Genomic DNA, 21,483 nt, shown 5'->3' with positions numbered 1-21,483 from the left:
GAACTGATATTTAAATTTATATGAAAACAGCTGGTAGTTTAGAACTCGTATTCATCAGTTCTAGTTCTAGATACGTTTTGAATATTTCACTGTAACATCGCTCAGTGCTCTTTTTCCAAAAGTTCAAGCTGTATAATGAATGGAACTGACCCGCTCTACTCGACGTTCGTCGTTAATTGTGTGTTCAACGCCTTCACAGCCTACACCGCCATCATGCTGAACGTTTTAACAATTCACGCCATGAGAAAAACTTCGTCATTGCCAAAGCCCTTAAAAACATTGCTCCTGAGTCTTGTTGTTTCGGATCTTGGTGTTGGTTTACTCGCTCAACCCTTGTACATCGCATTGATGATCCGTCCATCAGCTTCCTCTACGGACACCGCGTTGAACGTCATTGGATTAACATTTTTTATCGCTTCATTCTTGACTGTTGTGGCCATAAGTGTTGACAGATTCTTGGCTGTTCATCTACATCTTAGATATCAGGAACTTGTGACTCACAAGCGTGCTAAAGTTGCGGTGTTCTCGATTTGGGTTCTGAGTGTGTTTCTTCCATTATTTTCTTTGGTAAGCTCACTAGCTGACGGGCTTATCACTGCTATCGTAGGCTTTTGTTTCATTATTACAGCCGTTGCTTATTGCAGAATTTATTTCGTTGTACGGCGCCACACAGACCAAATTCAAGTCCTACAAATACAAGTAGCTCGAAATAGCCAAGTAGAAAGTGCTGCGAGGCAGAGAAAATCTGCTATCAGTACAATCTACGCATATCTCGTGTTTTTAACTTGTTGTCTGCCAAAGTATTGCGCTACAGTTGCCATTGTCATCTGTCCGTCATGTACAGCTTTAAATGCTCTTCGTTTTTACACAGGGACCCTGTTGTTCCTTAATTCCTCTCTAAATCCTGTTATTTACTGCTGGAGGATGAGACAAATTCGACGCGCTATCATGGGTATGCTGCGAAATTGTATTTCCAAGTCAAAACTGAACAAAATTGTAGAAACTAGAAGACAGTAATTGAACGAATACAAAACACTGCTGTTAGAGTAAGTTAATGAACAATATCAGCTATTCAAGAATCGTTTTCTGCTTTAGAGGAAAGCGAAGTTAGTGAACTAGAATCCTGACGTTTGTTGTTATTCAAATAAAAATTATAATTCAGCACCTTTTTCTAACTTAGATTTTTATGGCAGACGCAAAAGTAGACTCCCCATCTTTGTACTTGATCGTCTAAAATATACCTAAGGTTATGTACTATTTATTGTTTTACTGCATATCTTCGTTTTCGTGGGAATAGTGTTGCTCAAAACTAAAACCGACTAATTTATGTCAACGGGAATGTGGGACTTTCCACACTCTGTCAGGGCCTGCGATATTTATTTCTCTATTTGTAGACGAGAGCAAAGTGTTTGTCACGTGGTTTCTATCTGACTGGATTCCACTAGGAAGAGAGAGGACCCTGGTAACGATCGCGAGGTTGAGTGTGTTTTTGTGCGGCAGCCACCAACTGCCTATCGGCTGTTGTTTTTTGGCGAATTTCGACTTGGTTTTGAGATTCAGAGCGAGTTTTAGGTTTTAGGTCTTAATGTTTGAGACACCCTCAGCTGTGTTTATTTTTTACGCCCATTTATTATGAGGTGGGTAAACATTCGCTTTGTTTTTGTATAAGCACGAAATTCTTGGATGAATAAGGAATAATCATACAAAGTTCCAATTCTCAGACAGAACTGTCTGCAATTACATATTCAAATTATGTCACAAATTGCTTCGGTCAGCTGAAAATCCCGACAATTTCCGCCGAAAATAAAATTCTAGCAAACAGTGTCGCGCCGCGCAGTCTGCGACTGACGGAAGAAAATTTATACTTTGAATGATTTCATTACTTTCAACTCCCGTCTATTGCTAAATTCAGTATTTTTATATGAACAACCGAAGTTTTACTAAGCTCTTACTAACCGAGAAGGAGGTCTATATGGGAGAATCTTGACCGAGGTCGTGAGTACAGACCGAACGCAGTAAAGTCTGTACACACGACCGAAGTCAAGATTCTCCCATACAGACCGACTTAGTTCGGTTAATAAGATGTTTATCATATGGCAAAAAAAAACTTTAACTCGTTTAATGTAACTAGTTTGCTGACATTTTGCTTGCGAACGGCGATTTGCTTAACTTAAACCTGCCGAAATTTGCTCGTCCTCTTTACTTTTTTTCTGTCATCAGGCTTTTTGGCACTTCTATGAATGTTTCAGAAAGAAATAAAAGAAAATGTGAACATTTTTGTATTTTAGTTTGCTACGTTTTTCAACATAAAATGAAACCGGTCTAGATGCCGGTCTAGATGGGAAAATCTAGACCGCGGTCAATATCGATTTCAGCCAATCAAATTCGTGAATTCGGTAGTTCCCAGTCCTCGTGAGACGTGACAGCCGTATACTAAGGACAGATATAACATAATGACAAAGTCCAGTATTTTCCTGCATTTTTAGGGTCAGCAAGTTGGGGTCCCCTCTATAAACCGTCAGTGATTTGTTGATACGTTGCGTGGCGGCACCAGTTTCTGTAGACTCACAAAGTGTAATAGGACCAAATATTTGCATTTGCCTTCAAACCTTCAGGCTAAACATTTTCACATTTACTGGTCATGTTTAGGCACAAAAACTTATTTCTAGAAGTGTAATTTACATACAGTATTCTAGGCTGGAAGCACGAATATTAGCTGACATTTGCAATCGCGTCTTGGTTTATCTTAAACAAACTCCGTGCAACTAGCGACTGATTCCAATACTTCGGCTGATGAATAAATATAGACAACATTTATGTTGCCGTTCCTTGGTTTAGGCTTACTCTTACATATCTTGGCTTCAGAGTACTTTTCCAAACAATTTCGACTGGACACAGGCACATGGAGAACCCACAGGCAACCTCTTGAAAAGTGGAGAAGGCCCTGGGGACGAGTTGAGTCCACAGGCTGCCAAACATCGGCGAGAATAATATTGTTATACATGGCGTATAAATGTCTGAAAAGACCGCGAGTGATACAAGGTTTCTCTCAAAGTGAAGTTTGGAAATTTTGGCAAGCAAAGCCATTCTTTGTCGGAAAATCTTTTCAAGCCGTCAAAGCGGCAGGATTGCCTTGGAGTCGTGCTGGCCGAAATTTGTGGTCAAGTTGGTTAATGCGATTGCTGCAAGATTCTCTGCGACTTTTTGATCCGGCCTGCAACCTCCTGTGGCCGGAAATCTCAACCCTACCAATACAGCTTTGTCAAGTAAAAATATAAAAGGCAGCCAAAGTACCCTCGAAACGCTGGAGAAAGCAAGTCCATCACGGAGGAAATCGAAATTAGTACCTACCAATGCACCAGCCGCAAGTCTCCTTGTGTATTGCTTTGGGGGTCCGTATGACTGCAATATATCGATTTACAGTTTACTGGCAAATTTCAATCTATTAGCTCCACACCGCACCAATCTCGGACTCCGTTCGTGGACGAACGGCCTATGACTACCGGCAAACACATTTTTCCTTCCCCTCCCCCACTCCCTTACCCCTCATTTAGACTCACTCTTACTACCCAGGACGCCTTTTCGTCTTTCCCCAAGCCTCCCAAGATAGTGTTCGCCTTATCAAAATGCGCTCGCTCGCCAAAATACGCCTGCAATGCAGACTACGACCAAACAGGCCACGTTATTATTGATTGCACGGTCCAGAATCACAACTGTAAACGAGCGAGTGATCGAGAAACCAAACCGTCTCGTTTGCACGTGCTTTGCGATGATGTCATTTATTTTCGCCCCTGTTGCGAAAGACAAGCCTAACCTGCAAAATGTGTTTGACTTCAATGACTCTCCCCCCAGCCCCCCGCCCCCGAATAACTTGGGCCTACAAGTATATGTCTGCTGACTGTATTCAGTTTTGCTGGGTTTTAGTGTACGGTGTGAGCCAACTTCTACACGGGATTTCTGATTTTGCAAAGGTAAAAAATAATGTCACACGCAGGAAAACCATTTTTCCTTTGCAGTTACGTATTTATGTCAAACGGAGAATCGTGATTTGTTCTTATACCTTGGACATCAAAACAACAATTACAACTTACCACATTAAATGTCCAGGGAGTTTCATGTGATCTTTTTGACGTATTCATGGGTATTAACCACGAAAAATTTACGTCTGAAAATATTGATCATGGTCACTAAATGCAGCATCCCGTGGTAAAAGGATCATTTACCACGGCAAAAAGAGCTCCGCCGTGTAACCGAACCCTAAGAGAGCGAATTTCCTGGCTTTAAGTCCAAAACATGTTTCTCCTGTAACCGTTTTTTCGTCTGCTACTTGGGTTCTTATATCTAGGTTTCTACGGTATCGTTACTCGACATTCACCACTACAACATGACAAAATGAATAAATATTCACTGTAAAGCTACAAGTTCTCTGATTTTTCCATAGTGCATCAACTTTTATTTGACTGAAATCCCACACAAGTACGAATTGCGGACCTATTTTTACATTCGTAGGGGACGTTCACTTTCTTACGAAACCGCAACTTTCAATAAAGATCTCTTGTAGATTTTGGTTGATGAATTTGAAAAAAGAAAAATTGAATATAAGTAGTTTTCAGTGAGACAGGAAGACGCTGACCGTTTATTACATGCATTTTAATGAAGCTAAAGCCCCGTCTACACAACGCAGGAGGAACTTAAAACGAGAGGTTTCCCTCTGAAAACGCATCAAGTGTTTTCCGTCAACACTATGTCGGAGAAATTTGAAAACACAACAATCAGCGGTCATTTTGTATTTGCGTTTGACGAAAACTCCAGCAGAGGAATATCATTCATTTCAGGGGAATATCATTTCTTTTTGAAAATGTTTCCGTCCACACTAAAACACAAAGCCGGCGTTTTCAAATTCCTCCTGTTTGAAGAACGTTATCGAAAAGCTCCGTTTTCGTGACGGATTAGTGTGGACGGTAGGCCTGACCGTAGCTGCGTTTACGAATTTCGCCAGCGTAGTGTGGACGCGGCCTCAGGCTGACGTAGCAAGCTACGATTACTTCGATTTACACGCCAAAATACTGAATTGAATTATTCGCAACTTAATCATAATAACAGAAGAAAACTAGTTTTTGACAGCAGTAAATGCGACAGCAGTTTTTGTGTCATGCAAAGATGTCATGTTCCTGAACCTCAGCTGCGTTGGAAATGTCCATCTTCAAAATGCAATATTTAAATTTGAATTTAAATAGCAACGCATGTCAGAATTCTATTTTTCCTTTTGTCAATTCCTAAATCGAAAAGTTCCCTTTCCTCAAAGCAGAAATTACAATTAAAATCCACTTCAATTTTGTAGAACTTAAGCAAGAAAACCGAAATGGAAACTAACTTGCTGAAAATAAATTTAAAAAAAAACGGATGGCTTTTGACAACACGTATTCTAATGAAGCTCAGATGGTGAATTGTTGCGCAAATTAACCTCGCCGTAGTTATGCTAATTTAGCACCAATTAGACATATCAGGACAAAAAGCAAGATTACCGTGTACAAAAGTCTCGGAACTGACAAACGATAATTTGTTTTTCGAGCTAAAAGCAAGTTAAAAATTCGCCCTGTTAAAATGTGCTTGTGGTTGGCAAACGAACACAGGATGAAAAAAGCGAGCTTTATAGTTGTATTTGCAATAGATTTGACCTATTGAGCAGAAGCAAAGGAAAAAAAGTCTATACTTAATTTCCCTTGCGACTGTGATCGAGGTGCATTAAGAAACAGAAAATAGTTGGATGTTTGTGACTTAAACCTGTTGACACGAGAAACAGTTGGAGAAAAATTTACGTCGCCCGAATCGCAGAGCAATCTTGCTTGCATAGCATAAACTTCAGTTAGCCAAGAATTCGCAGTGTTGTTACAAACAAATTGTTCCATAGGTAGTTAGGAGTTATGTGTGTGTTCGAAAGGGTGGCTTGCTGTATAAGCGGGATGTAATACTGGAATTAGAACTGATAAACGCGCCCGTGCCAACCAGCCATCAGTTGTCGCGTCAAGTAAAAAATGAATGTCAGATGGGCAATCTTTCAACATTTTTGCTGAAGATTAATAATTCGGTGTTATTTTTTGCGCATTTTTAAGAAGGCGAAAGCAATTGGCCCTGCAGTAGATAACGAGAACTATATTTGAAGTCAAAACGAGAAGACATTTCAATAATTGCATTTCTCGTATTCCATAAAAATGAATTTGGAAAACATGGATTGAAAAACAATTTGAATTGTGCGTAACAATTACAAGTGGGATTCTAACTCTCCTGTTCATTTTCGGAAATTCATTCATTTGCATAATCTGATCACTCCGACCTACGCTATCACTCGTTAACAGGCCACGTTCGATACACCAATATTCTAACGTTGCTCCGAGACTTTCAGGACAAAATTGCAATTTTTTAAAGATTCTTTTGTCCCTCAATTCCCATACGAGATTTGGATACAAAGGAGACACCACTAAATATAGAAGTTTGTCCTGAAAGACTCGGATCAATGTTAGAATATTGATATATCGAACGTGGCCTATTACTCACTGAAAGATCGACCTTTCACTTGCATGTCATTTGCATAATTTGATCAGCCACTACAACTCGTCACTTGCTATCATAATCACGAGTTAAAAATGGAGACGACTTATTGTAACCACAACAATGTCATGTAGTGTGCCAATATTGCACAGGTTATAACCGTGTGGCCTGTTGAAATAAACCGTTCTACTATGACACCCAGAAGTTACCAATAAAGAGCTTGCAAAGACTTTAGGTAGTTGGTAACGGTCTACTACACTGAGAGCGACCGTCACTGAAGTCATTGTTCACCCTTAGCATACGACAAGATTTTAAGTCGAAGGTCACGGAAAAACAAAACGGCGCCCAATTCCTTGGTTACAACACTGCAAAACAGGTATCACAAAGCTTCTGAATAAACTTAAGCAGAGATATGGGAGTGACTTACGATATTCGGAGCGTGTGAGCCCAGGAGCTCTGAAAAAGACTTCCCCAGTGATGGCATCAGGCACAATGGCTCCAGTGGTCTCACAGGATGCATCAAATGTGATAGTCACGGATATGCGGTCACCTCGCTTGGGCGAGCCACCGTCCACCGCAAATATGAAGTACTTGTATGTCCACTTGACAGTTTTGTTACTAAATACTACCTCAGTACCATTCTGAACATAGAACTTTGTAGAATTGATGTGGGGTCTGTTGACAGAAAAACGACATGATACAGTCGAACCAAGCAGGGATAAGGAATCGAAAAACGTCCTTTCAGGAGGAAAGAGTTTAAGAAGGAATCCCACACAAGTTCGAGTAACAAGCGGAAAAAAATTTTGCACCGAGGTTATTTACACCGTATTGCAGACTTCTGTGCGACTGTTTTAAATATCTTCTCAAAAGAAATCATTACTAACAACAACAAATGTCGAAAACAAATTTTGACTGAGTTCATCTGAAACACTTGAAAGTACTGGTGAAATGAAACTGATGATGAAGTTTTACCTGTGTTTGCACAATTTCTCTGAACTTTGACATTTATTTTCTCGAGTTCCCATGGAAAATTGTGTCTGGTGCTATATCAGGCAACTACTTATATCTTTAGCTTTTAGAAAAGGTCAAAAGGACTGTAATATACTGAAAGTTATTCTGTTACAAGGTTTTTGTCCATTAAAAACTGAAAATGTTCGATTTCCTATCGGATTTCGTCCCAACAACGTTGCTGGAAATTGGGTGATTTGAAAAATATCCGGGAAATTGCACATAAAAAGCGATGGAGAATGCTGTAATGAAAAACAAAAACAACCACTGTAAGCTCAGATTCTTGGGACGACCTTCATTAATAATGTTCAAAGCACTACTCAAACACGGGTTAACTTAGTTGACGGAGTCTCAGACCTCCGAAAAAGCAACCGTAACAATGACAATAAACCAATAGAAAACAATAGCTGTTACCACGCAACCTTTCACTGTGAAGTGTATATTTGTCAATGCAAAGTTGCGCAATGCAACAGTGGGGGAAAAAGATGGAAAGCAAAGTATTAACTTCGAGTTAATTTAAAGTGCTGGAATATAACCCAGCAATATCCTTCTGCACGTTAGTCCTAGAAAGGAGATGGCCTCCTGTCTAGTGTAGCCCCCGCTTAAATTACAAGTTGTGATGCAATCCTTTGAATGATGAGCCAGAAGGGTTAAGATCAACTCTGATGAGTTTGGGGTATTTTACTTACATTCTCTCTGGATCGCTGGCCTTGAATCTGATTTGAGCATTCAGACCGCTGTCTCTGTCAGTGGCTGCAGCGGTGAAGAATGCATCTTTCTGAAGCGGCGGAATGGGCTCCAGGTCCAGGTTTATATTGACCTCTGCCAAGAAAGGGCAGTGATCGTTGTAATCTTCAACAATAACCTGCACCAAACAAAATATGCATATGACATAATGAGTTATTTTTCGGGACGTGCAAGGTAACGTCTAACCCCAAGGTTTACTTACAAAGAAAACACCAAAGAAAACAGTAAACCAAAAAGGAATAAGAATGGCTGAGATTGGGAAAGATTTAGCTTGATTATAAGCATGCAGTGAACATGAAAACCGTACGCTGACCCTTTAAAAAGTGTGTGAAGTTGGACGGTTGGCCATAACAGTGCAAACATAGTGTCTAAGTACCTTCTTACACGCATGAAGTGATCGTACGGCCCCATAGTCTCCTTGATGGCCGTTATTAGGGTCGTCACGCAACGCTTCTCCCCACAAGTGGGGAGAAGCGCTGCGTGACAACCCTAATAACGGCTATGAGGGAAATTAACGGCCCCAAATTGAAGATGTATTTTTTTCAGATTTTCAGAGGTGAGTAAATGGAGTAAATGTACAAAGTGCAATTTGCAATTTATGTTTGACCTATTTTTCCAACAAACGACGACAAAATTTGAAGGTTTGTCAATCGACAACATAAAGAAGACGAGTCCAAGGGTTGATAATTTTGTTGAAAACCAAGTTTTGACTTACTACAGTGCAAAAAAAAAAAAAAAAAGATTATACTGTATTTTGGCTCTATTTCAGAGTACGGAGGTCATAGTCAAGCGGCTAGATCAAAACAAATGGACAGTTTATATATCAAGGATAATTAGGCGTATACACAAGCAATGACATAGCACGATGTAATCAAACACATCAAAAAGATATCTAACTATTTGGAGGCTTTGATCCTCAGGCTCTTATTAAGACTAAGCTTTAAGTTCTTGATGTAGACAGTCTCGAGAAAAGCTAATTACGACCAATTAAATTGAATTAAATTAAAATATAGTTCGGTTTGATTTGACTCTGAAAAAAAAAAATAGATCAAAATTTGTTTACCTTGATTGTAATATTCCCTGTCCACCCTTTGTTAATGTCCGTAATTCTCAGATATAATTCATACGATGGGGTGGATTCAAAGTCCAGAAGAGCTTTCAGCGTAAGCGAAGCGTTAGACGTGGTTATAGAAGTAAATGATTGAATACCTGTGAAATATAGCAGAGAGTTTGCAGTGCAAAATTACTTAGGAAATCCACACAAAGACACCTCAGCAACCAGAGAATGAGCGCACCATTTTCACTTCGGTGCGAAGACGGCTTCTCCTCACGTTGTCAAAATGTCAGACACCAGCAACATTCTATTTCAAGAATAGCACCGGCTGCCTATCACACTACACACACCCACTGATATTCTGGATTCGAACTGTTTACGACGTTCAGAATTCACTTTTACTAAGTTATGAGGTATTATATTGATAAGGTGTGATCGATTCTGTCTCGGACGGAGTAAAACCGCACGCCAACTAATTTGGCGAAAATGTCTTGTCTTTGAGAGAAGCCCAAGTATGCGAACATTCAAATGAAAACTTCTTCAGTGCTAATGTTCTCAGGAGGTTGAGGTTCAAACGTTTCTGGCTGCGGATAAAATCTTACAGCGTGTTCGTTCAAGTGAACGCAATTGAGCGATATATTATTTGGTGCTAGTCGTTTTACTTTAAAAGAAAAGAGAAATTCAATTTTGAAATAGGTTTTTTTTAAGGGTTGAAAGAGTGAAAGGATCAGTAATCTCGAGAAAGCAACCGTTTTATACACCTTTTGATTCTGGTACACATAAACACCAAACCAAATTAAGTTGGCCTTTATCAATACTATGGGACGCGCGGTGGCCTCATGGTTAGTGCGCTCGACTCTGGAGCGAGTGCTCTGGGTTCGAGCCCTGGCCGAGGACATTGTGTTGTGTTCTTGGGCAAGACAATTTACTCTCACAGTGCCTCTCTTCACCCAGGTGTATAAATGGGTACCGGCGAATTTAATGCTGGTGGGTAACCCTGCGATGGACTAGCATCCCATCCAAGGGGGAGTAGAAATGCTCCTGGTCGCCTCATGCTACTGAAACCGGGATAAACTCCGGCCTGATGGGCCACTTGGCTCGTATGCAGACTTTACCTTTACCTTTCATCAATACTCACGGTTTGGAAATGCAATGAGAAGTATAAACCAATGAAACCGTGACGACAGAATTATTTCTGTCAGATGAAATACACTAAGATTTGCTTAACGACAAAGCGAAGCTAAATTACACAAACACCTTAGCTCGTGTCGATTCTGTTTACACGTTTGAAATGGGTCTATGATATCTCGTGCACCAAACAATCGAACTTATTCTTACACTTCGCCTAAAAAGTCTCAGTAAGTTTTCTGGGTATTTTCCGTGGTCGTTCGCAGGACGTTAGTCAGTTAATTTTATCATATTTTTACCTGAATTTATATTGGGTATGGGAGTCAGTGGATCATCAGTAGCATTTGGACACAATAAAATCGTCTCTCCATCAAGAATGAAATTGGGTGGAGCTGGAGTGACGGGGGCATTGGGCGCCGTGTAGGTTCCATCTTGGATTTCAAACCTGTCTTGCTCGTTTCCTTCAAGGATGTCTACATTGTACGGCCCAGAGGAGAAATCGTCTGCCACGTTGAAAACCTGAGCCACGCAAGAAGGAAGTATTTATTAGAGAATGTTGTCATGTTATGACTTCTGTACCCCGCACAGTCGAACCTCTTTAATACGGACAAAAAGGGACTGGACCTGACTGTCGTTTTATGGATGCGGTCATACAGAGGAAAGGATTACTTTAATTCTGGTTTTGCTGGAATTAAGTGAACTGTCCGTAAAATAGAGGTGTCCCTATTTTGCCGGAATGAGGACAGAGGTTTGACTGTGCAGCAAAGTTATCAAATGTGGTTCAACATTTGGCCAATCACAACCAACGCAAATAATACACTGAAACAAGCAAAAGCCAAAGCGCAAACGTCGCCGGAAAAAAGGTGGAACAGTAGACGAACTTTTCATAATCTACTCGATTAACTGAATGTTTAATTCGTTAAGATTGTAAAGGCTAAGAACGAGAGAGGTGTACATGATTTCGACTGCAATTTCTCTCTGTATAACTTTCGCTCCCTTTAAACACAAATGGAAACGATATCTTATCACGTAAAAGCCAAAATTTTGGAAGGGATACATGAGCTACATCGCCTCCTAAGCAGAAGTTCCTTTGGATGATACAAGCCAAAAGAACAGCTGCGCAAGAGGCTATGTTTTAATTGGAACTGTTACAAGTGTACTTATCGGCCACACATCTAACCTGCACAAGAGATCCAACATGTGCATCCTCGCTAATTACTGCAAAATAGTCTACAGGTCGGGCGTCATCTAGCAGAAATGATACTCCACTCGACTGGAACAGAATGTGTGATTTACAACGGAATCTCTCAGCAATGAAGACATCTAAACGGTATGCCTCGTTGATCTACAATAAACACCGGGACAAACTACTAGAGGTTAGAATGCGAGAGTGGCTAGACTAGAGCTATACTAAGATAGCCTACACTGGACTAAGCTGGACTAGTCTAATATATTTCAGGCTAGACTAGGCCAGACTAAAGAAAGCTAGGCTACCTTACGCTACGCTAGGCTAGTCTGGGTTACACAAGTAAACACATCCACAAACAGGACACAGAAGCGCACATGTCATTAGAAACATTACCCTTAGGGACAGGCTAGCTGTCTCTGCTGGAAGAGAACCACTGACTTGGCATTTTCCACCAATAACTGAACCACCTTCGGGGACTATAGATCCGTTCCCAGCTAAAACAGAAAACACAGTAGATAAACATGATTATTGATTGCAGTACAATAAACAATAAGCTAATTCTGGAAATGTACAAGGAAGAACTAAAGTCATAAATGAATAAAACATATTAGTAGAATTTTACTAGTATACTAATGCAAATGCTGCAATCTGATTGGCTGAGCTACTCGTATACTATTAGCCATTAGAATGCAGTAGCTGTCGGTCGTCCACGAAATGCGACGTTTTTATCGTTTTTCCGAAGTTTTGGAAGAAAGTTTAGATGTAAATGGATAATTATATTCCTGAGAAGACAAAAAGAACATAAACGGGTTCTTGACTTAAAATTATTGAAAAACCGGTGCGCGCGCGAAAACAACGGCAAATTTACCAAGGACAATTCAATACGTGCGATTTTGTTAAAGCGTAAAGTTCAATAATGCGTCGAAAAATATTTGGAAACCATTATTTGCGTTAATTTAAGTTAGAATTCTACTAAAACAATTAAATTATTCGCTCTCGATTTCTATGAGGTAAAAGTTGATTCGGCCTTCGGCCTCATCAACTATCACCTCATAGAAATCTCGAGCTCATAATCTAATTGTTAAATAGTGCATGCCGAGACCGTTTGGTGACAAAAACACACTTTCAGACGTTGGAATCATAAGTGCTTTGTATTCCACAGAGACTTCGTAACATTAATAAACACATGAAATCACACTTTTCGACTTTTATAAAACAAGAGACGCGCACTGTACAATTTTAATCTCCTGGGTGGCTAGTTTCTCTAATCCACAACGGCATGGTCAGTGTCGCTCTCCTCCTCTTTGGAAGAAACCTACACGGTATGTGCCCATTTAATATATAACGTCAGTATTTCATTTTGGGCCGCTTTTTTTTTTCGCACTTGTGACAAAAGAGACTTGGAAAATTAATACATTTCAATTTTAAATTTGGGCGCTTTGGAATGAACGATTATAAGGGTAAAACTCTTGACAGAATTCCAATAGAATTCAAAATACAGACAATACGGAGAGTTAATTGTGATGATCTTGACCTTGGAACGTAACGATGATGAGCCGAGGGGGAAATAGATTGATTTACTTTTGCCGTATTCCCCATAAGATTGCTGTCGCATTGATCTGACACCAGCTCCTTCACACCAATTTCTGTTTCATATCTAAAACTTTCTGTCAGACTGAGTAATTTTTCGCTCGAGCTATGCCTAATTATTTTTAACATAATTCCTCTTGTACGTCATTGACAAATGGCACACTACACTTATATTACATCTTACCAACGTTTGCTAAGCTGATAGTGCGGCATGGAACATCAGAGTCCAATGGATCAGAAAATAACTGCACCACAAGTGTCTTGTCAATGTACACCCACAGCTCTTCGCCGCCAGAGAATGTTAACATTTCGTTGCCAGAGAAGTTGAAAGCTGTGCGTATTGCAGTCGTGAATCTGAAAAGAGAAGACAGTGGATAGAGCCAAATGGCTTACAGAACTAGGGCTTGTTCTGGATTCGTTAGCATGAAGTGACTAAGGTTAAAAATTCTGACCCTGAATGCGGTGTCTGTCAACCACGTATCGGTATGGGAAGTTTTCACTCCAAAATGATGGTACTCATTTAAACATCCAACTAAAGAGACCCCGAGTGAAGTAAGGTATTTTACCAAAGACGAAGAACGTTACATAAAAATAACGTGAAATGCTAGAGCTCAAACCCGCCAAATTTTACGTCGAATTAATCACTAGAGCACCATCTTCCATGTGTGGTATATAACTATAATTACAATTATAATTATTTTCAATAGTGCGGTATTCAATTAAGTTACGTAAAACCAAAACCAATCCAATTCTTACCAATTAGACTACTCAGCCAATCTCAGACCGTAGTAAAACCAAAATCGAAACCAAAGCTGTTGCCTGATTACTTTCGACACTCAATTGAGAAGTTCTCTACAAACATTTTACATCGCTCGATTTTTCATGAACCATAATCCATCACCCATGCTACACGTTAGTCATCAGCGCCTCTCACATGGCAGGGTGAACCACACAAAAACTACACAAGGCCTGAAACATACCCATAATTCCTGAGCGCATTGGTGAAACAGTCACGCTGTCCTTCAGCTCCCCATCCACGGCCATCTACTGGGAAGAATTCGTCGTTAAAATGCCGAAACACTGGATTGCCGTTAGAATCTGTCTCTAATTGTAACCCCAGCTCCAGTTTCTCTTCGTAATGTATGTTTCTGCCTGAATCACTTCTAAACCACTGAGAAAAACTGTCACCAGTTGGGTTGTTTGATATTGCCAGCCAGCTCCCATAAGGACTGTGCACATACTGAGGATTCCGGTACAGGTCATCCCTGAACGCACCAATACCGGTAAAGTCACCATCGGAAAACCTGAAAGGAAATAAGCATGTGTTATAATCCGTTGAGGCACTAACGTAACTGTAAATTCTGTTTGCTTATTATCTCCTAGAAAGCCAAGGACGGAATTACCTCGTAGTTTCCGCGAAAAAAATCAAACAACCTAAAGAAAATTTATAATACTATTAAACAGGGGACCAAAAAAACAAAAACAAACAAAAAAAAATCCGGCTTGCCCTTTGAGCAAGCTCTAACTGTGATTTACCACCCTAAAAGTCATTCTCACTAACCCTCACAAAAGTTTGTCTCTTACAGTATTTTCTCAAAATGTTTGGCTTTTCTTATGGCCCATCGGACAAATGGGGACAACATCCACCAGGCCGACTGAAACTCTACTAGCCCTGGGCTATTGCACAGAACTTTCTTTCCACACTATATTAGGCATGATGAATGGGCAAATGGTAAAATATATATACGTATATTTCACATACTTTAAAGAAATTGACCTCCTACCAAACTGTTCAGACGTTTTGTCCATAGTAGGATACGATTAGTGTACCTTAAATTACAAGTTTAATCACTGTTGTGATCAACACAAATATTACTTTTTATATTTTTGGGGGTAAAAGGACCTCTTCAACTTTAGGGATTTTGCGATGAAGGAAAGGGCAAACAAATTAAAGATACCATTTTTTTATCAGCAGAAATGACTGCTGCAGCACAAAAGTTGTCTATACTGAGAAAGCGACCTGTTTTAATGAGTAATTCACTTACTGGAAATCATAATAGGTAACGTCCAAGTAATAATTGGAACTGTTTAGGGAAGCATTAGTCACAGGAGCTATGAAAACAGAAATAGAAAGACAAGATAAGTGAAATCGTCCATTACACTGACCTTTTGAATGGTCTGGGACAAACTCCCCCTCCCCCCCTCCCAAACAATCCATTATACAAATACGCAGAATACATTGTACCATTTTTATTCTGTAACTCAACGATGAAGATAAATTTGTATTCTTGCTCTCAACGTGGTGTGGAGATCCTGGGGAGGTTGTAACATTGCTGTTCAATGCTGTACGGCCTTTTAAACAAATATATTATAAATCAAGAAAAAAAAGTAATATATCAATCACGAGAGACGGGTGTTCCACCACATTCCCAGACAACGTGAAGAAAGTTAAAAAGACAACGGGCAGCGGGGTATTTGTGACGAGCTTTGAGGTGCTTGGAAAATATATGTAAAACACTGTCTCAGGTATTTGATACATGTTCTATATTGGGGGAGCAAGGTTGGCACAGTGGCGAGAGCGCTCGCCTCCCACTAATGTGACTCTGGTTTCATTCTGGCCCGATGTCATATGTGGGTTGAGTTTGTTGTTGGTTCTCGCCTTGCTCTGTGGGTTTTTCTCAGGGTTCTAGTGTTTTCCTCCCTCCTGAAAACCAACATTTTGAAATTCCAGTATGATCAGTGTAGAGGTCTCGCATGAAAACCAGCTAAAGCTGATGTGGCTTCCTCTCTAAATGTTCTAACCTGTTTATATTTTTCTCAATCAAAACTAACTAAGTTCAAAAAGTATAATATCTTGAATAGTGTGCAACAACGTCTTACCCCTTCCCTCCAGGGTGGTGATACTTGCTTTCTCACTTTTAGGGGAGGTCTGAGTTTCAATGGAACCTTGTCCCCCTGGGTCATCAGGTAAGTTTGTTCCATTAAAGGCTTCTACCGTCATAGTTACATGGCACACATAGTCAATACCAGCCTGGACCCCATCAGCTTGCTCAAACAAGAAAAAATCGCTTGTGGTTGAGCCAAAGAGGGAGGCGGCATCTGCACTGTCACAGGTCGCATTGTACTCCACACTTCTAACCTGCAATTAAGTTACAGCAACCGTCTCAGAACGGTGTTTGAAAAAATGTTACATATTGTTATTTATCATTAAGGGCTGAGCATTGGTGAATCTGGTTAAAAAAAAGTGAGCCACTGAGATAGAAATAAAACGAATATTTAATGTCGAGTCGTGAAGGAGAACGGAGATACCGATGTTCAGGTCATACTTCAAGACAACTTTTGGATTGTCTTCAAATTTTGGACAAAAATTAACGCAACAAGTCCAAAAAACTAACGACCAGTGTAACGTTTTAGACAACTATGAACGTTTAGTTAGTCTTTAATATCTCTGAAGGTTGTCCTTTATATAAGCCTTTTTGGCGTCCATGGGCTTCCTTGCCTTCCTTGTAAATTTATTTGAAATTAGTGTGTGGCAAAAACAATAATAAACTGAAACTAACCCGAAACTTTGTAAGCTGTAAAATAAGAACAGGTTTGCTCTTCACAAACTGATTGGTGCGCACAACTAGAGATGGCTGACTTCACATTGGTTACTGATTATTATAGCTCAAGGGGACAATTGTTTTAAAAACAATTTTCTTCCAAACGTGAATCAACTCTTGAACTCGTTGTACTCAGTGTTGTAATGTAAGCCGTGATAAAATGGAATGAAATCAAATGGAATGACGTTCCCTTGTAAACCGCAGTCATCGATGCATCACAACGGTTTTGCCAAATGTGCTCTACCAGGACTAACACTGCTCCAAGGTCTTGCCCATTGCCATTTTTGGCAAAGGAGAAAAAAAATTAAAATTTGTTCTTGTGGCGATTACTGGAAGCATTTTTCAAACATATCACAGGTGCAGCTTTCGCCAATCGTACCACAGTAATACGTTTCCACAAATAGATTTAAATAGCACGGTTTGCAGGCATTTTCAGGAAAACTTTTGTTTTTTTCCTTTTCCAAAGTTTGCTTTAGGTTTCCCATACACCAAAAGCAAAAATTAGTGGTTCTTCAGCGCATTCCGATGTGTATCATGTTGTTATTTCGATCACTAGGAATATAGCGTATTTGGTCCGATTTCTTTTTTTAGATTTCTAGAACCTCCAAGGTATTTCCTAATTTCGAGGGCTTTCCAGTCCTGAAAAATGCCAGTAATAAAGAGACAGAAGACTTTACTGGGAAAACCCTTCAATTTAAACTTAACCAACTGAAGAAGGTCTTTTCTGATATTAGAAATGTCTTAACAAAAAACAAGTAACAAGTAACAAGTAACAAGTGACATTACATCTGTAATATTCCACGTATCCACAAACGTGGTATTTTTGTCCAGCGAATATGGCGGATATAGCACTTCGGGTCTGTCCCAGTCCACTTGCAGCTGAAAATCACCGGGGGCTGAGGCAGATATGTTTACAGGTGCTAATGAAGTGGTAAGAAACAGCGATGTTAGGATATGAAAAACAAATCCCTTACAAGAGGGTATTACCCGGTATTCAATGAGGAAACGTAATACAGACAACGCATGAAGGGTATAATAATCTTGAATACAATTGAGGCAATCGGCTTGACCTGCCATAAAGTTGTGACACTATTCAACAAACTCTTTGGGACCCAAATAAATAACCTCACTTGTCGTTACTAATTTAATACAGCTGATGAAGTAGCTGAGGAAGCTCGGTTAATTGAGCAAGCAAAAGCTTTTCTAAATGTTCCAGCTTTTCCTTCTTACACCTCTGAGTTCAACGACAGATTTAATCATAAAAAAAATTAAATGCGGTGTGCATTTTAAGTCGATTTTTGTCAGCCGTGAGTTGTACTTGGCTGAGGTACAGCCTTTCAATGGCAAAGTCCCGGCCACATCCGTGCACGATAAATGACACTTTTGCTGCAGATAGACATATACTTGAAAAACATCAGGCCACTGTTTTTTCATTCAAGTTTACCCCAGTGAAATCCATTTTAATCTTCTGCAGTTTTGCCCAAAGCAAAGGCGAACTACGTCCGGACTCAAGAGAAAACCAAACAACAGCGAAACCTGAATTACGCGGACATCCTTGGGACACTCACTAGTGTCCGCTTAATACAGGATACCTACTCTGAAAAGGTTCTAATATAGTGCGCAATAACACTTAGTTATTAACCCTCTTGTAACACAGTGTAACACTGTGCAAGATCAAACACTGCTCATAGCATAATGTCCAATCAGTCAATGCATCAATCTGGAATCTACTTAGCTTTAAAACGACATCGCTGGACTATGTTAAGTGAGTCTGAGCCGAGCTTTTAGTAAAAAAATCCCTTGTGTCCGCTTATTGCAGATTTTGTGCAACAAAATGGCTCAATACTGGTGTCCGCGTCCTCTCAACAGGGGTGTCCGCTGAATGCAGGTTTATTTTACAGTAAGTGTGGGAAGAAAATTTAGGGACTCAAACTGGTGTCCACTGAATAGAGAGGGTGTCCGCTTAATATGGCGTCCGCTTAAGGTTTCACTGTATCATTCCGAGGAAGTTATAAGTGCAAATAATGTATCACGTGTAGGTTCTGAGTACATACAGCACGTGAAATCTTGAACTGGTTGATCCTCGTAAGATCCGCCGGGATAAAATTCCACAGAGGCAACTCGTGGCGGCGACACACACACTGCGGCTCTACCCTGACTTAGAGCGTTTATCACAGCAACCAAAGAGCTGTACACATTACAGTCACATGCAAGATTGTTCCCATTGAAGTTCCTGCAAAGATAAATGTACCCTTCGTGAGCTCATACTGTGATCTTTCAGAAATTTCAAAGTAAAAAGTAAGAACACTACAAAGTAACTACTGGGAAGGTCAACTTACAGACTCCCCAGATTTGAAAGATTTGCAAAGCATTCCTGGCCGATATTCTCAATCTTGTTGTTCTGTAAATTACTAACATAAATAAATTGATGATTGGTCAGTAATTCAGCGTTCTCTTTTCAAAATCAGTTAATAAGATAATACTGTTCAACAACTATCACTTAATTCTAAAATTAAGAAAAAAAAACATGCAAAAAAATGATAGATGCTAATTAGCGACATTAAAGTGGAAGCTCTTACTCTTTAAGGTAAGGGGCTACATTGACATGACAATTTCCATAAGGCCATCTAATTTCTAGATTAGAGAACTTAATAATTTGCTTAAATTTTTTACAAGTATGAAGAGAACGCCTCGTTATGGTTGCCAAAGACATCACTTTTCAAAATTCCCTAACTTTTCACTGACGTTTCCCTATAAGAAAATTAAATTTTCCAGACCAGATAGATACAAAATGTCAGATATAGTAGCGGCGTTCTAGCCTTCCCTTACAGCAGTCCTTTCTACTCATTCATTAAGACTGGTAATTTTTAAACAAATTTTCCTTCTGTATTAATGAAAAATACCACTGAGATCACTCTAACCTCAATGTTTTAACTCAGCCGTGTTAAATAATTTCATTTTTCCGTGACTCTAGATAAAATTCCCTGACTTTTGCCTGAACTTGAAGAATTTTTTCCCTGACAATTTCCCTACCTCTGGCAAGCTTACACGTCAAAATTCTGACCCAGCATTTCATGTGAGCTTAGCTTGAAGTCAGGGTTACCAAGGGTTACCAAGGCATCTTTTATCATTGCATTCTGACCCAGCATCTTATCGCAGCTCAGGTTGTTTTCTGTCAAGGTTATTTACCCCGGATACTTATCTCTGGGTTCTCAATTTTTCACTGGACGTTCATAATTCATAACTGAATATACAGGAAAGATGACGAATTCAGCATGTCAGGAATATGGGACAAGAAAAAAAAAATCTGGGTTAGCAACAAGATTGTAACTCTCCCTCTATTTTGACCATCATCAAGGATATAATGACTGAACAATGATTCTGACAGAATGGGCAATACTTACAGAACATTTAGACTTCCTAACGAAGGAAATGTGGGCAAGAATACAATCTGATTATCCTGTAAATATCTGGAAGGAATACAAAAATGATTGTATGACCAAAATGACACAATCAAGAGTGAAAATGTCAGGAAAAAGCAAGCAAGATCTTGATTTTGCAGCAGAAGCTAAAAGATTAACTTTTTTAAATGTATTATATGTGCATTTTAAGCTTTTCAGATGCTAAGTTTCTTCCAAATACACGCTCCACCATGTGGGATATCTATGGTATATAATTAACAGTCCTTTTCTTCCAACGTAATTTATGTTTGAGAGGGAAAAAAAAGAGGCATTCACTTGTTACACAGGCTAGTGAGAGACACCCTGTCTTAAAATAATGTATGTCGTTAACGAGTACTTTCAAAAAATGTTTAATTTTAACTGTACTTGCTGTATTTGTATTTGAAACTATTAAATGAATACAAAAGCTTTGTGAGAATAAAACCGCTCAAAAATGCCTTTTGGACAATGATTACTAATACTCAACTCAAAGTTTATTGTCAGAATTCTATCGTATTTCAATTTAACATCGATGACAAACTTGCCTGAAAAAAAAAATAAAGGCATAAATTTTCAGGCTATACCAACAGAACACTTACATTCGTATAACGCTTCCCAAGTTATTAAATGCTCCAGCCTGAACCTCACTGATGCTGTTCTGTCTCAGATCTCTACACAAAGCAATTGTAAAAAAATAACTTGGATTTAGCTCTTGGAATGAACAACATATCTTAAAGGAGCTATGTCACAGTTTGCACATCTTGACAATTTTAGCTTAAATTTCTTTTAAATTTAGATTTTTATTTATTTATTTTTTGGCCTAAATTTTATCAAGTTCGTCGTTTGTAATCCGTTTTAATCTTCTCCATCCTTAACTATCCGTGTTCCTGTGTAGTTTGTTATTAGTTCTTTGGTGTTTTTCCATCTTAATAAACTACTATTTTCAAGTTTCCTTCAATTGAAAAGTAATTTTGTACATAACCAAAGTACTGTGACCGAGCTCCTTTAAACTTAGGTAAGATGAGAAAGGAGTCTTGGTATTTTACAGCTGAGAGCTCGTTTTTGTTTTATGTACCATTTGAACTTCATTCCACCAAACTAATTTAACGACATCTTACAAAGTATAAAGCTTTGGAAACAGCTTTAACAAGTTCTGAAACAATTCCTTTTTTAAAA

General features: G+C 39.3%; 2 protein-coding genes across 2 annotated transcripts in view; one reads left to right on the top strand and one right to left on the bottom strand.

The window, feature by feature from the left end:
* LOC110059337 (uncharacterized) overlaps positions 1-21,483 on the bottom strand; it is a 70,127-nt gene that overhangs the window by 21,341 nt on the left and 27,303 nt on the right. The window contains exons 36-50 of the mRNA XM_089278607.1: positions 20,907-20,978; positions 20,272-20,337; positions 19,207-19,278; positions 18,922-19,100; positions 17,654-17,787; positions 16,146-16,404; positions 15,311-15,377; positions 14,246-14,569; positions 13,450-13,619; positions 12,069-12,169; positions 11,667-11,831; positions 10,786-11,005; positions 9,368-9,513; positions 8,247-8,422; positions 6,977-7,224 (exon numbers count right to left, since the gene is read on the bottom strand). Of these exons, the coding sequence (XP_089134733.1) occupies positions 6,977-7,224; positions 8,247-8,422; positions 9,368-9,513; positions 10,786-11,005; positions 11,667-11,831; positions 12,069-12,169; positions 13,450-13,619; positions 14,246-14,569; positions 15,311-15,377; positions 16,146-16,404; positions 17,654-17,787; positions 18,922-19,100; positions 19,207-19,278; positions 20,272-20,337; positions 20,907-20,978 (2,399 nt within the window). The remainder of the gene's footprint in view (positions 1-6,976; positions 7,225-8,246; positions 8,423-9,367; positions 9,514-10,785; positions 11,006-11,666; positions 11,832-12,068; positions 12,170-13,449; positions 13,620-14,245; positions 14,570-15,310; positions 15,378-16,145; positions 16,405-17,653; positions 17,788-18,921; positions 19,101-19,206; positions 19,279-20,271; positions 20,338-20,906; positions 20,979-21,483) is intronic.
* Positions 6-1,560, top strand: LOC149098527 (melanocyte-stimulating hormone receptor-like). Its single transcript, XM_089278562.1, has one exon. It carries the CDS (start codon positions 136-138, stop codon positions 1,015-1,017), a length of 882 nt encoding a protein of 293 aa, XP_089134688.1. The 5' UTR covers positions 6-135; the 3' UTR covers positions 1,018-1,560.

This window comes from Orbicella faveolata, unplaced genomic scaffold (genome assembly GCF_042242905.1).
Source record: "Orbicella faveolata isolate gen_17 unplaced genomic scaffold, um_ofav_v1 contig_46, whole genome shotgun sequence".
NCBI classification, from domain to species: Eukaryota; Metazoa; Cnidaria; class Anthozoa; order Scleractinia; family Merulinidae; genus Orbicella; species Orbicella faveolata.
This window is presented reverse-complemented; position numbering and strand designations above follow the sequence as displayed.

Bases quoted from the DNA above. Each gene is read 5' to 3' on its own strand.
- LOC149098527 (XM_089278562.1), top strand. From the start codon at position 136: ATGAATGGAACTGACCCGCTCTACTCGACGTTCGTCGTTAATTGTGTG.